This window comes from Panicum virgatum, chromosome 3N, assembly GCF_016808335.1.
Source record: "Panicum virgatum strain AP13 chromosome 3N, P.virgatum_v5, whole genome shotgun sequence".
Lineage (NCBI taxonomy): Eukaryota > Viridiplantae > Streptophyta > Magnoliopsida > Poales > Poaceae > Panicum > Panicum virgatum.
Window position 1 is genome coordinate 9,407,861 of NC_053147.1, and position 13,502 is coordinate 9,421,362.

The window sequence follows — 13,502 nt, forward strand, 5'->3', positions numbered from 1 at the left end:
GAGTCCTTTCCTTTCTTCCGGATGGGAAGCAGGCCATGGGCCTTCGTGGGCCCAGTTGCCTTAACAGGTGTTTATGTTTTTTAAAGCGATCTTAATACCCCAATTAGGGTGTCCCTAATTGTGGTACCCGACACCTACCATATGGAGCTCCACAGTTGCAATATCACCCACCTACGTACGTGTATTTGCCACCAACAGACGAGCCGTATGAGGGACCACCGGGAGAGAGATTTGAGGACTGAATAATGCAGGTACTTATCCTATCAACAGAACTTATCTATACGTTTTGCTTCCTCTACTTATTCAATTTATTTCACATAAATATTTAAATGCAGAGAATATACTACATGGATTATTCTAGACTATGCCTTTGCCCCTGTTGTATATTTGGATTGTAATAATTCTAATGGACTTTGGATGTATTGCGTTCTATGTGTGGACTTTGAACATGAGTTATGTGTAATAATTCTAATGAACTTTGGATGTATTACGTTGTATGTGTGAACTTTGGACATGAGTTATATGTTAAATGGTGTATTTGTCATTGTTTTGTGGAGTTATATATATGTTATGCATTATAAACTGTCAATATACATATAATCAGAGGAAATTTTGCCAAAATTTTCAATTTTTCCATATATACACATCATTTTCTGTTAATTTGCATCATTTTACGGTGACAAAACCGAAATTTCGGTCAAAATCACCGAAATTTCGGTCAACAAAACCGAAATTTCTGCCGGAATGTAACGAAATTTCGTTTTTCGAATTCAAAATCACTTTTCGGTCGAAATTACTGAAATTTCGCGAAATTTCGCCTGAAATTCCGTTTCCGCCGGATGGCGGGATTCGGTGCAAAAACGAAAAGGAGAACCCAGGTTGCTTGTAGTTGTAGTCTGTACTCCGCCCGCGCGGCCGTTCTCTTCGCGGTAGAGAAGTCATAGATAGATCTCCACGTGCCCAATCTCACGTGACTGCCGGGGTCTCCCCCGGCCCCACCACCCAGAAAATAGTAGAGGACAGAGATAATAATAACCTAAACTAAATTCAAAATCTCTCTCCTGCCATTTTGGACCACAGAAATCGACCGGTCTCCCTCTTGTGTCTTGTCCCACACCTCCTCCTCCTCTCGTAACGCGACAGCGACGGATACGGCAGCGGCGGCGGCGGCGGCGGCGACGAGGTAAGCGCGCGATGCCCTTCGAGATGAACTTTCCGCATTCCTAGTTCCCGCAAGTTCCCGATTCGCGCTGCCTCGCGCTTGATCTGTTCCTCCGAGTTTCTCTGGGTTGGATTAATTTTGTGGCGCGGGCAGGTGCATGGTTTTGGTTGGAAACTCGATCGCCGTCAGGAATTGGGCGAATTCAGCGTGGGGAGTCGGATGCTGTCCCGCTTGATGTTTTCGTGGCCGGAGTGGATTCGAGTTTGGTTGGGTGGGGAGGTGCGGAATGGGGGCGTATTGAGGAGGCCGTGGCAGGGCTCCAGCACTCAGAACTTGGTGTTTGCTGAGGAGTCAGCGGAAGGTTTCGCTTAGCTTTGCAGGTTCGGGTCGGGAAATTACTGGATTGCATGTTTTCGCCTTGCCTGGTGCAATACGGTCATACTCCATGCTCATAGAATTTGGATTTACTGGGGTCGTTGTGAGTTATGAGCTCAGGTAGCGTCATTATGTGCGGGAGAAACAAGGGAGGATTGATAATGTGGGAGGACAATAGGGGAAGGTTAGCATTGTGGAACGCAAATGGGGGGGGGGGGGTGATTACTGATTAATAATGATATGGAAGGATCGATTGGTAGGGCCATGCTGTGTGGGATATAGCCATACTGGATTGCTGCATTGGTGCAAGCCTAAAACATCCAGTGGAGGTCGAAGCCTGAGGATGTTTACAATAGATCTGTCCTTCCTTTGCCGTATAGCGAAGCTCAAGTGATCAGACTCTTATAGCAATTTATCACTCCATGTGGCAAGTGACGACTATGTGTTCCAATAATATGGATCTACTCCCTCAGTTCCAAAATGTAGGTCGTTTAGCCTTTTCTAGGTTCAAGTGTTTGCTATGGATCTAGATGTAATGGATGTCTAGGTGTATAGAAAAATTTATGAACCTAGAAAAGTCAAAACAACCTACGTTTTGAAATGGAGGAATTAGAAAGACAGATCATGAATCAATTCCCTAAACAAATGCTAACCCAGTGACCCTTCACGATTCAAGATGACCTCTCTAAACAAGGTTCAAAATCTAAAATTCCTTGTGTGAGTTATTTCAGTATAGTTATTTACAAAGGCTCATTGGAGGTGAAATTCTAGTATGGCCAGATTCACCCAGCAATAATAAAAAAAAAATTGTATTGAATTCCACTTCTGGATCATACTCTAGAACACTGTCCCAGTGAATATGATCAGCTGATTACTCTCTGTTGCATCCTGTAGTTTTTTATTTATCTTTATTTTTAATGACTAACAAGATTAAGATTGTGCTCGTCTTTAGAAATTAAAAAAATTGAAGCTCTCGCCCTTTTTAATTTACATGTATGCCATTCATGTCAAATCTAATGGAGTTACAAAGCAAACCCAAAGAACTTTTTATGTGTTTCTGAGCAGCACACCTTTGTGATTATATATGCTCCCACAGAAATTTATTCTGATGAACCTTTAATGCTATGATTTCAATCACGAAGATGGAAAAAAATAAGTTTTCAATTTAGTGTTATGTAGCTTGCAGTTTCAATGTGGCATGGTGGGAATGAGAATTTAGAGAGCTGCTGATACTATTATTAAGTTTTGCTACTAACTTTACTTTGCTGGTGTAGATACTTCCATTGGACTCTAGGATTTAAAGAAATAAAGTATGCTTATGCTTTCAACCTTCTCTTGGAGTATATTAATCATCTTGGAATAAAGGAGGAAACCTCTTGGTAAGCACTAGCTCCTACCACTCGTCACCATTGTTCTGTTTAAGTACAATTGATTATTTCTAGGTTTTTATTTGAACTTTTATGATTAGAACTTAGAAGTGTGTCTTCTGGCATGAGCCCTATTTCTGCCATGTGTCATCAAATATGGCAGCATGCCATGGTGCTTAAATGCATTAGAAAAAATGTATTTTATTCAGTACATGCTAAGCACCTTCTTGTAACATTTATTAATTATTATGCAGAAGCTAAATCTGAGCCTTCAAGTTAACAACCATAAAGTGTGTAGGGTGGTAAACCCAGCCGGGTGGCAAAATGCACCCGCCTAAGCCCTGAGGGAGAATGAACTCGGGGGGGGGGGGGGGTAGCTAGGATTAGTCCGATCTAGATGCAAGAACACGATGAACACAGAAGGTTTAGAGTGGTTCGGGCTGCCGGAGCGTAATACCCTACATCCACTGTGTGTTGTATTGCCTGTGCTCACAAGATATTGCTCGAGAGTGGTTCTAGCTGGTGAGCTGAGAGTGTGAGGGAGAGTCTTGGAAGAAGTCCCGAGAACTTGTGTCTGTGTGAACTTGTCATCCTACCGTGCGTGCTCTCCCTTTTATATGACCAAGGGGAGCACGTACACTGAGCAGGGCCCCGACATGTGGACCCGGTGATATATTATCTTACAACGTACGAATCTTCTGACCAGGCGTGGTCTTGAGCTGTCCTGTCGGAGTAGAGTCTAGCTTCTGCAGCCGCGCGTCGAGGTCATGATGAAGCGCCGCACTACTGACTCAGTCCACTGTAGCAGCGTGCACTGTTGCTCCAGTCAGTAGCTGATCATCATGACTCGTCGCCCATGCGCGCGGCGCCGAGTCTTTAATGCTTGCCTTGGTAACTGACGAGCCGCCTCGGTAACTGGCGGGTTTACCGTGTTGTCATCCGTGCCTGTCCAACCCGTCAGAGGGCGGCCCATGCCCTGCTCTGGCAGCGCACGCCTCAACCACCATCATTTAATGCGGCAGGAGGGCTGGCTTCAGGCGGAAGACTCGCGCCTGTGGGACACGTGGCGGCACCGGACCCAGAGGTCGGCGGCCGCGCCCACAGGAAGACGTGGCGGCTCCGAACCCCTGCCCGAGCGGGGAGCGGAGGTACGGAGGTCCGCGCCTGTGGGACACGTGGCGGCACCGGACCCGGGGGTCGGCGGCCGCGCCCACAGGGGCACGTGGCGGCTCCGGACCCCTGCCCGAGCGGGGAGCGGAGGTCCCGAGGCTTGCGCCTGGCTGGCTTGATGACTCAGGCCTCTTGGAGGTCCGGCTTCCACTTGTAGAGGCCCAGGTCCGGCCCGCGGAGGTTCGGGACCTGTCCGCGGGGGTCCGGGCCCGTGGTCCGTGGTTGCCGCTCCTGAGCGCCTTCGTCCTTGTCTTGTAGGAGAGGGTACTCCTATCTGAGTGTACCGACAAAGTGCATGAAAGTGGCTTAAACATAATGTAAGTTTTCCTTGTTATTTTATAGGTTTGGCATTCGAAACTAAAATTTTGAGTGCCATTTTTAAATAATGCCTGACACTCAAAACAGTTGTATCTCTATAGCTAGAATCTAGTATTATTATTATCTTGAAGTTGAAAAAGCAATACTTGATCTATATAATTAAAGTTGTAGTGAATTTTCTTACCTCAACTTATATAAAAGAGCTACAGTTCACTGTTTTGTTCTACGAGTAGTTATCTGTTTGTAATGAAGAATAGCTGTCATACAATGTGCCAATGATAAAAGCAAGGTTATTATGTTAGTGGAGTGAAATATGCAGGAGAACCATACTAGTGGAGTCAATGAAATGATAACAAAATTCTGGAAACTTTGTTTCATAAAAGCAATGGTTACCGGGGAATTTCTTCCTAGGAATGTTGTAGTCAGGAAGAACTGGGTGGAGCAGGGCTCAAGTAATGACTTGGGGAGATTTTTAGGCTAGGGAGTATTCTAGCACATGGGATTTAGTGAAATTACACTATGTTTCTGCTGCATATAGTACTCTGTGATGAGTATGTTCTATGGGAACATGAGTTATTAACGCAAAATTCTTTTGACGTTGGCAGAAAAGTTCTGCACATAACGTTAATTTCTTTCTTTGAGATGTATGATGGGATACTTCTCAGTAGCTAAAAGTGGTGTTAGTAGTTTTTTTTTATAATAAATGGTCTACTTTGGACTTATCCTTATCTGCGCCTTTTTTCCTTTTCCTACCCATCAGTAATAATTAACAAGATGCAGTATTTGAGTGCACAACCAGTCAGACTTTCTTTTTCCCCTACCATTAGTTATAATTGATAAGATGGTGTATTTGAGCGCACAAGTAGTCAGACAAAGTGATTACATGAACCACGAAAATTGTTTTCATTCATTGCCATGGTTACTGCCATTAGGGCAAGCACTCGCAATTGTCCCATTAGCATTAAAAATGTTACGATGGTATGCATTTTGGCACATTATCTGGCACGCCCTCCGCAGTATAATGGTGTTTTCAAAGGAGAATTAGATGCTATTGCTTCTTTACAATGAACCATAAACATTTGTAAGGTTGATTTGTCCTGTTTGTTGAACAGAAAAGTTGCTGGGAAATGTTAGGCAACACATCAATGCGAACGATTCCTGTTCCTTCACTATTGATAGTTCGCAATCTCTTCACCCCCCACCCCCCCAAAAAAAAGGATTAAGCCATGCCCTAGTAATTCATAAGGGGATATCTCTTTTGCTCTAATTCTATTGAATATAACCATGGAAAGTGGAGAAGCGGTCAATATTCAGCTTATTCCTGGATGGTTAGGTAAGATTTGGCCAGAGGACTTATGAGTTGTGTAACTTGGTTGCTGGCCATAGGTTTCTATTATGATTGAAGAAGCCATAGGTCATTCATTTTGTACCGTCAAGCTTCGCTACCTAAATGCATCAAAACATTTGGATTGTCCTTGCACCACTAGGTGAAGGTCCCCAAATTATGTTGTCACCACCATTTGTGTGGGGTAATATGGATCTTATTTTTTTATAGATCCTTTAGGTAGCACTTAACTAGGTCTAGAGACCATTCTATACTGCCACTTGGGGTGGAGCTTATGCTTCATCGCTCTTGCCCTTATGACCAATTTGAATGTTGTCTTAAATCGCTATCAAATTCTCAGGAGTTGGCTGCTGAGAGCATGTTGCTTTCAGTCACTCTCTTCGCTTGTCTGGTCAGTTAATTGTCAGATGACAACAAATCAAACTGACAGAAAGCACACTCCACTTGGGATATGTTTATTTGACAATCAGTTTTTCTGAAGAGTTATACTACACCAAACCCAGACTTGCTTCTACGGATTGTTGGGAGATATATTGGCCAAAGTTATAGGATGAAAAGTGAACTGAGACTACACTGCAATCCAAGCTGTACCCATTATCCTATCCACTTACGTGCCCAGAGCACCTTATGGCCACATGAGATGTTCTTCTTCCTTAGGGGAGTAGACTTGTTCCCAAAAGCTTGCCTACCTTCGGGGGCATGTGGAGATAAGATATTGTGCAGCATGGCTGAACCTGGTGCCTTAGGCTTTCTTTAGAATGTGGAGTGTTCATTGGGATCATGGGTTTGAGTTCCCAAAAATCAGTAAACAGCAGGTGTAGCAATTAGTTTTCTGGTGTGGATTTGAAGCACTGTCTGTTACCTTAGCCATGCATACATCATACCCGTTGATGGTATTGTTGCTGAAATTGGCTTTTGATTTGGATTTTGAGTGGATCTTATGGTTCTTGGAAGACTAGGTCCACCTGGTCTCCACATTCGACTTGCTTGGCCATGACATGCATTTGCATGATACACGTTGCTTCTGTGTGGTACCAAACCTGTCTCCAAAAGACAAAGCTTCAAAGCTATTCCTAGTAGTTTTGAGCTGGACTTCGTCATGGGGACCTTTCATGTTTTGTTCGCATCCTTCATATGCATTGCTTCACTCTATGATTCTTCCTTTTCATAAAGCGATCTCTGTTGCGTGGTTGTTAGCAAAAGAATGATTGTTCCAAATAACTTTTGAATACACCAAAAAAAGTTAATCTTTTTAGGTTACAAAATTAACCTTTTTCTCTTGAAGATTTGCTAGTTACTTGAAAAATGAGTAACTTGTAAGTTACCTTTGCTAATCACTGGATCTACTGACATTCATCATCAGAACTATCTCGAATGGAGTCTACATGAGACGGTTCATTTTATCCATGATTGGGTAAACTCTGCCGTTTGGATTGGGCCTTGTTAGGTTAGTTGGAGGATGGTTTCATGAATTGCCGTAGCAAATCTGCATGCCTTTTCTTTTTAACCAACCGGGACTGGATTGTGCCAATTTCATTAACACATAGAGAAGATATCTGCTGGCCATTCATGCTGACTGCAGTGTTAGAGGGTGTTTTGAAATAGGGACTTAAAAAAAGTCCCAGGGACTTTTTAGTATTTAGAAGTATTAAATAAATGTTAATTATAAAACTAACTGCAGAACTCTGGGGCTAAACTGCGAGACGAATCTAATGAGGTATCTTAATCCATGATTAGCGAATGGTTATTGTAGCATCACTGTAGCAAATTATGAATTAATTAGGCTCATTAGATTCGTCTCGCGAAAAAGCACTCAGCTGTCAAAAAACATTTATAAACAGATTTTATTTAATATTATAAAATAGTAAGATTTCTTTTGATATGATAGGGACTTCTGAAAAAAGTTTGGAACCAAACAGCCTTAGTGTCATCATCAGTAGGGCTAAGTGTTTGGTGTAACGTGACTATCAGCCCCTGCCTGAATCATGTCTGTACATGATGTACAATAGGTCCCATCACGATTCTGGTTACAAATAATCAATATTCTTCGGCCCCTGCCTGAGACCTGTCTGTACGGTTCTTCAGGTAGCACATACGGCCGCGCACAGAAGCTCGTCGATTGAGGCAGTCGGCCCATGTTGTTGCGTTGCGTCGATGCCGTGTCAGCGCACACGGTTTTGGCATTCCCTGGCTGCGATTTGCGAACGGCACACTCAACCCGCCGACTTGCGCAGGGAGGTGCAGGAGCTGCTGCCGGGCTGCTTCTCAGGGCGGCGTGGTCCCATGTGTGATGCGCACATGCACCGACTGCTTGACACGGGAACGAAGGAAACTGGGATACGCTAAGACTACCCCCACTGGGGAACTGTAAAGTTCCCTGCAGTCCGCGGTGGGAGAAAAATCGCCTGCCGCGGCAAACTGTAACGCCTACGGTACGTTTGCGGACGCCCGCACGCACGCCAAATCTGGCGCGGGAGTGGACGCCTGCTACGCGGCCACGGTGGCGGCGGGCCCACGCATCCGCGCGCGTCCCAACGGCTGTGGAGGGGCTGCGGCGCGGTGAGGAGAGCAGGCGGCGGCGTGTGGCCGGAAGAGGGAGGAGGGAGGCCAGGGAAGCTCGCCGCCGCGGAGCTCGCGGTGAGGGCCGGCCTGCGCGCGCCGAGGGAAGGGAGAGGGCGTCCGCGCCGCCGCCGCGGAGCTTGCGGCCCGGCCGCCATGCGCTGCGCCGCCGCCTGCTCCGCCGCCACGCACGTCCTGCATGGCCGTTCGCCGCCGCCGCTCGCCGTGGACGCCGCTCCGCCGCTTCCGTGCTTGGACGCCGCCGCTCGCCGTGGACGCCGGGGCGAGACGAGGAGGGACGCCGCGGCCGCACGCCGCTCGCCACTCGCGGACTCGCAGGGCCGACGCACGCCACCGCCTCTTGCCGCCGACGCTCGCACGAGCCCCGCGCGCCGCCGCTTCTCGACGCTGCTGCCGCCGCGTCGCTCCAGGCCGCCGAGCTCGAGGGAGGTGCCGCCGGAGTGCAAGGAGGGAGGCAACTGCAGCTCCGCCTCGCCGCCGCTCGCAGCTCGCGCACGCCCGCGGCTGCGCTCCGCTTGCCGCTCGCGCACGCCCGCGGCCGCACGTGCTCGCCGCCTTGATTCACCGCCACGCCGGCCGCCGCCGGCCGCCGGGAGGCTGCAGGGGAGGGAGCGGCCTCCACCGCTCGCATCGGCTGTCGCTCGCGCCCGGTTGCCGCTCGCACCCACCCTTGCCTCCGCTCCCGACTCCGCGCAGGGAGAGGGCCGCGTGCCGGCCACCGCTCCCGACGCCGCGCAGTCGAGCTCGCGAACCGCCGCCTGGGGTGGGCCCCTGTGCCGCCGCGAGGTCCGCCGCCCGCGTGCGCGCCCACCCCCTGCCCGCGCCGCGCACTGGCCGCGCATGCGCCCACCGGCTGCCGCTCCGCTCCAGGGGAGGTGGGGTCACCGTCCGCACCAGGGGAGGAGGGGCCGCCGCTCGCGCCAGGGGAGGAAGCAGGTGGCGTGGTCAGAGAGGCGTGGCCGGCAAGGGAGGTGGAGGGGAGGCGGGGCGAGCCGGCGACAAAAGGGGACGGGCGGGCTGTGCCGGCGAGGGAGAGGAGGGCGCGCACCGCTGCAGCTCCGCCGCGCCCCTGCCCCGCGGCCGCCGGGATCCACGCCGGCCGGAGATGGAGGCCGGCGGGACGGAGCGCCGGCGTGGGGAGGGACTCGAGGCCGGTGGACAGAGAGTGGGGAGGGGGAGGCGGGTTGGGTGGAAAATAATTTTATAAGCCTGACAAGTGGGTCCTGTCCGATGGTAGTTGGTATAGAGTAGAGTTATAGTGGATGAATGGGTGCAGAGAAACTAAATATTGAGTAGAGAATCTCGCTGACCAGACAAGAATATATTCTTTTTAAAAGATGGATTTAGAGTACCACGAGTGCGGATAGCCTAAGCACCGTATCGGCCACCTTTCCACCGTGTTTTAGGGCAAGTACATTGCTACACGTCAGCAGTCTCATAGCTCGTCTCATGTAATGCCACGTAGAATTTTTGGTGATGTGGATGAGAGAGAACAAGATGAGAGAAAGAGGTCGTTTGTTTTGCGAGACAATCGGCTCATAAGCTAAATTTTAGGACTATGAGACAACTAGACCACCATTGTATGAGTTTTAGTTGCCATGCAACATACAACATTCTTTTTTTTATTTACACAAATCAATGAATTAAAGAGTTTTTATGAGACAACCTATAAGACAACCTATTGTACAAGTTGTCTAATAAGCCGTCTCAAAATTACGTGTCATGCATGAGACTATTTATTAGACAATACCAATGTACTTGCCCAGTTGCCCTTATGAGGCCCCATCCCCCTTGATCACGTGGCGAGCACGGGGGCAGTTCTCCTTTTCGTTGAGTTGAGCACCTTGCTTGGTCGGGTCGCTACTCACTAAACTCTGAAGAAAAGATCAGCAACAGAACAGTCACTTGTGTGTCTGTCTGTGCCCGGTAAGCTGCACCAGGGAATGCTACACTAGCTGGCTTGCTGATCATTCCCTTTTACTTGCAGATGATTAGTAACAATTGACATGTACTCGATTCATGATTAGTAACAATTGTGTAGCATCATGGTTCTTTCATCATCCAGCAGTGGTCCCCATTTGGATCTGGGAATTCTAGCCGTTTTGTGCCATTCCTTGTGTCCCCATATTCTTTTTCTTTCGGGGAAGGCCGTGATTCGAGTCGGCAAAGTTGGAAACTTTTTTTCTCACTTGAAAGATTAAATTTGGTAACTTTAACTAATCGCCAATTATTCCTTGCAGACTTGCGGTGTAAGCCTGCGCGCCAGCGAGGCCGGATCCCGCGGCTTGTTTGCAACCTCCTCCATGGCTCCATCCAGCTGGTGACCGGAGCGCCGCTGCCGCGAACCCCACAAAATAAGTTGTTGCTTGCGCTCCATCGCCCAACCACCTCCCCTCCCTCCCCTGCTCTTTATATAGAGTGTCCCGTCGCCGGCGCCAGCTACCCATGTCACACGACACGGCTGCGCGCCACCCCGTCGCAACCCCGCAAGAAGCAGGAGGAGAGGAAGGAGGTGACCACCCCTCCGGCGGCCGGGCCAGCTTCGAGTTGGGCGGCGAGTGCCGGTTCTGCGAGATGACGCGGCAGCACCACCCGCAGTGCGCGCGCCGGCTGCCCAAGCGGATCATCCTGGTCCGGCACGGCGAGAGCCAGGGGAACCTCGACATGTCGGCGTACACCACCACCCCCGACTACCGCATCCCGCTCACGGCGCTGGGCGCCGAGCAGGCGCGCGCCGCCGGCCGGGGCATCCGCGACGTCGTGGCGTCGGGCGGCGGCAACTGGAAGGTCTACTTCTACGTGTCCCCCTACGCGCGCACCCGCGCCACGCTGCGGGAGATCGGCCGCGCCTTCCCGCGGGACCGCATCATCGGCGCCCGCGAGGAGTGCCGCGTCCGGGAGCAGGACTTCGGCAACTTCCAGGTCGAGGAGCGGATGCGCTCCGTCAAGGAGACCCGCCAGCGGTTCGGCCGCTTCTTCTTCCGGTTCCCCGAGGGCGAGTCCGCCGCCGACGTCTTCGACCGCGTCGCCAGTACGAATCCCATGCCCTCCCGATCTGAGCCCTGACACCTTGGGTTGGATTCGCGCGCCACCGTCCATAATAACTGATCGCCGTCAATGCGCAGGCTTCCTGGAGTCGCTGTGGCGGGACATCGACATGGGGCGGCTGGATCAGGACCCGAGCTGCGAGACCAACCTGGTGATCGTGTCGCACGGGCTCACCTCGCGGGTGTTCCTCATGAAGTGGTTCAAGTGGACGGTGGACCAGTTCGAGCGCCTCAACAACTTCGAAAACTGCGAGTTCAGGGTGATGCAGCTGGGGCCCGGCGGCGAGTACTCCCTCCTCGTCCACCACACCAAGGAGGAGCTCGAGCAGTGGGGCATGTCGCGGGAGATGATCGCCGACCAGCAGTGGCGCGCCTCCGCCAACCGACGCAGCTGGGCCCAGGAGTGCTCCTCCTTCATCGACTCCTTCTTCGATGACCCCAAGGATTCAGAGAGCTCGTCCGAGGAGGAAGAAGAAAAGGAGAATGGCAAGATCAAGGAACTGGAGTAATCGACTCTGCTCTGCCCCCCTGGTTCGCTCAAATCTTTTCAATTTGATGATAATTTCTAGTAGATTCTATACTATGGAGTGGTGGCCTAGTGAGTCATTGCTGATTGCTCATTTTTCTTTCCCCAATTTGTAATCTGTTCATAGTAGCTAGAGATTGGAATGAGCGGGGAGAAATTCAGAAGAAGAAAAAAAAACTACCCACTAAAGATTTCAGTAAGACATATCTAGTTCTAACTTCTTTCCTGTGTTCCTAGCTGGAAAACTGACAAGCTCACCATGGTTGGCTGTCTTTAACTAATGATGGCTCCTTTTATTACAACTTTCTTTATCTAATCATGGTCCTTTCATGCCGGGCTCATTATCAGTTTTACATGTTCCTTTCTGAATAGAAAGCATGTGGTGGTACAATACAATATATAGCATCTTGTTCGGTAGCATCCATTTGCAACCCAGCCCTGCTGCAGAATTATTGGTTAATTACTGTCAATAGACAGTGCTGGTGGACACTTGCTACCATTTCTTTTAAAAAATTTTCCACATGCTTGTCAGCAACAGACGCTTGTCCAGATGCAAATGCGGAGATTCTTTCCTCGCAGGTCACAGCTGGCATCGGTAACACGTTCCTCCATGTTTTTCGCTTTGTAGTCTACTAGACGTTTGGATTGAACTAGGTTCTCACACAAAATTTCGTGCAGCGTGCTACAGAGCCAGTGCTTTGGATGACTGGCTTCCTGTCCTGTGTGCTCTTCCTTGTGGTCTTTTCTATTTCCCCCCTTTTCTTGTCTCTCCAGTCTCCACACACCCCGGTTCCTCAGTACTGAAGTTCCTCTTTCTGGTCCGACAGATTTGCAGTCTGAGATAAAGCTTTCTCCAACCATTCCCCCCGTCCAACTCCACCCAAACGTACTATTTACTATATTTTACTACCTTCCTCTAAAAGATTCATCCCCCTATAACTCCTTCTCTCCAACCATTCCTCCCATATCTATTCCCCCTATATACTATCACTCATTAACTAACTATTTATTTAATGTTTTTTAATTTAAAAAAATTATACAGTATTTGTACTGTCATAATACACATTATCATCGTGTTACAGGACTCAAACGGGATTAATATCGCGAAGAAACAGTGTGATTAGATATATATGGGGAGCTATGCGGGGAGCCGTTGGAGCGCTCGCTCCCCCAAGCCCCCGGTGGGGGGCGTTATACGGTGTCCCCTTGGAGCAAGCCTAACGAACCGTTTATCCGGTCGTGTGTTCTTCTGATGGTGGCATGAGACCATGAGTATTATAAACAACTTATTATCTTTGCCCCAAGATTAGTCTACGATACAGTTGATGGGGAAAGGTCAACTATTAAAGCGTTGTAGCAGCAAAAGAGCCCAAGAGGAGGAAAAACAATGAGACCAAATCCTGATAAACCCACGGCAGGCTCAGCTCGCATTCGCATCGAGTAGTTTGTTGCAGTAGTTGAGCTGGATCGACATTGGCCGTTACGAGAAGATTCAGGTGATCGTGACACGAGCGTTGCAGGACTAGCGAAAATCCTGTTGACAGCAACCTTGGACACGCGACCGGCATGATCCCCGAATGCCGGAGCCGGTGCGTAGAATACTCGGTCGACT

The 13,502-nt window shown here is 49.3% G+C and overlaps 1 protein-coding gene across 5 annotated transcripts in view; it reads left to right on the forward strand.

Annotated features, from left to right (window-relative positions):
* LOC120664214 (phosphoglycerate mutase-like protein AT74H) overlaps positions 1-12,231 on the forward strand; it is a 40,339-nt gene extending 28,108 nt beyond the window's left edge. For 2 of the 5 annotated variants that reach the window (XM_039943301.1, XM_039943299.1), the window contains exons 2-4: positions 2,812-2,916; positions 10,558-11,348; positions 11,443-12,231. In XM_039943301.1, the coding sequence (XP_039799235.1) occupies positions 10,763-11,348; positions 11,443-11,873 (1,017 nt within the window). In that variant the 5' untranslated portion in view covers positions 2,812-2,916; positions 10,558-10,762 and the 3' untranslated portion in view covers positions 11,874-12,231. Of the gene's footprint in view, positions 1-1,030; positions 1,184-1,344; positions 1,543-2,811; positions 2,917-10,557; positions 11,349-11,442 lie in introns of those variants that run through there. The other 3 variants (XM_039943303.1, XM_039943298.1, XM_039943302.1) reach the window with 3 other exon arrangements.
* Positions 12,232-13,502: the final 1,271 nt, after the last annotated feature.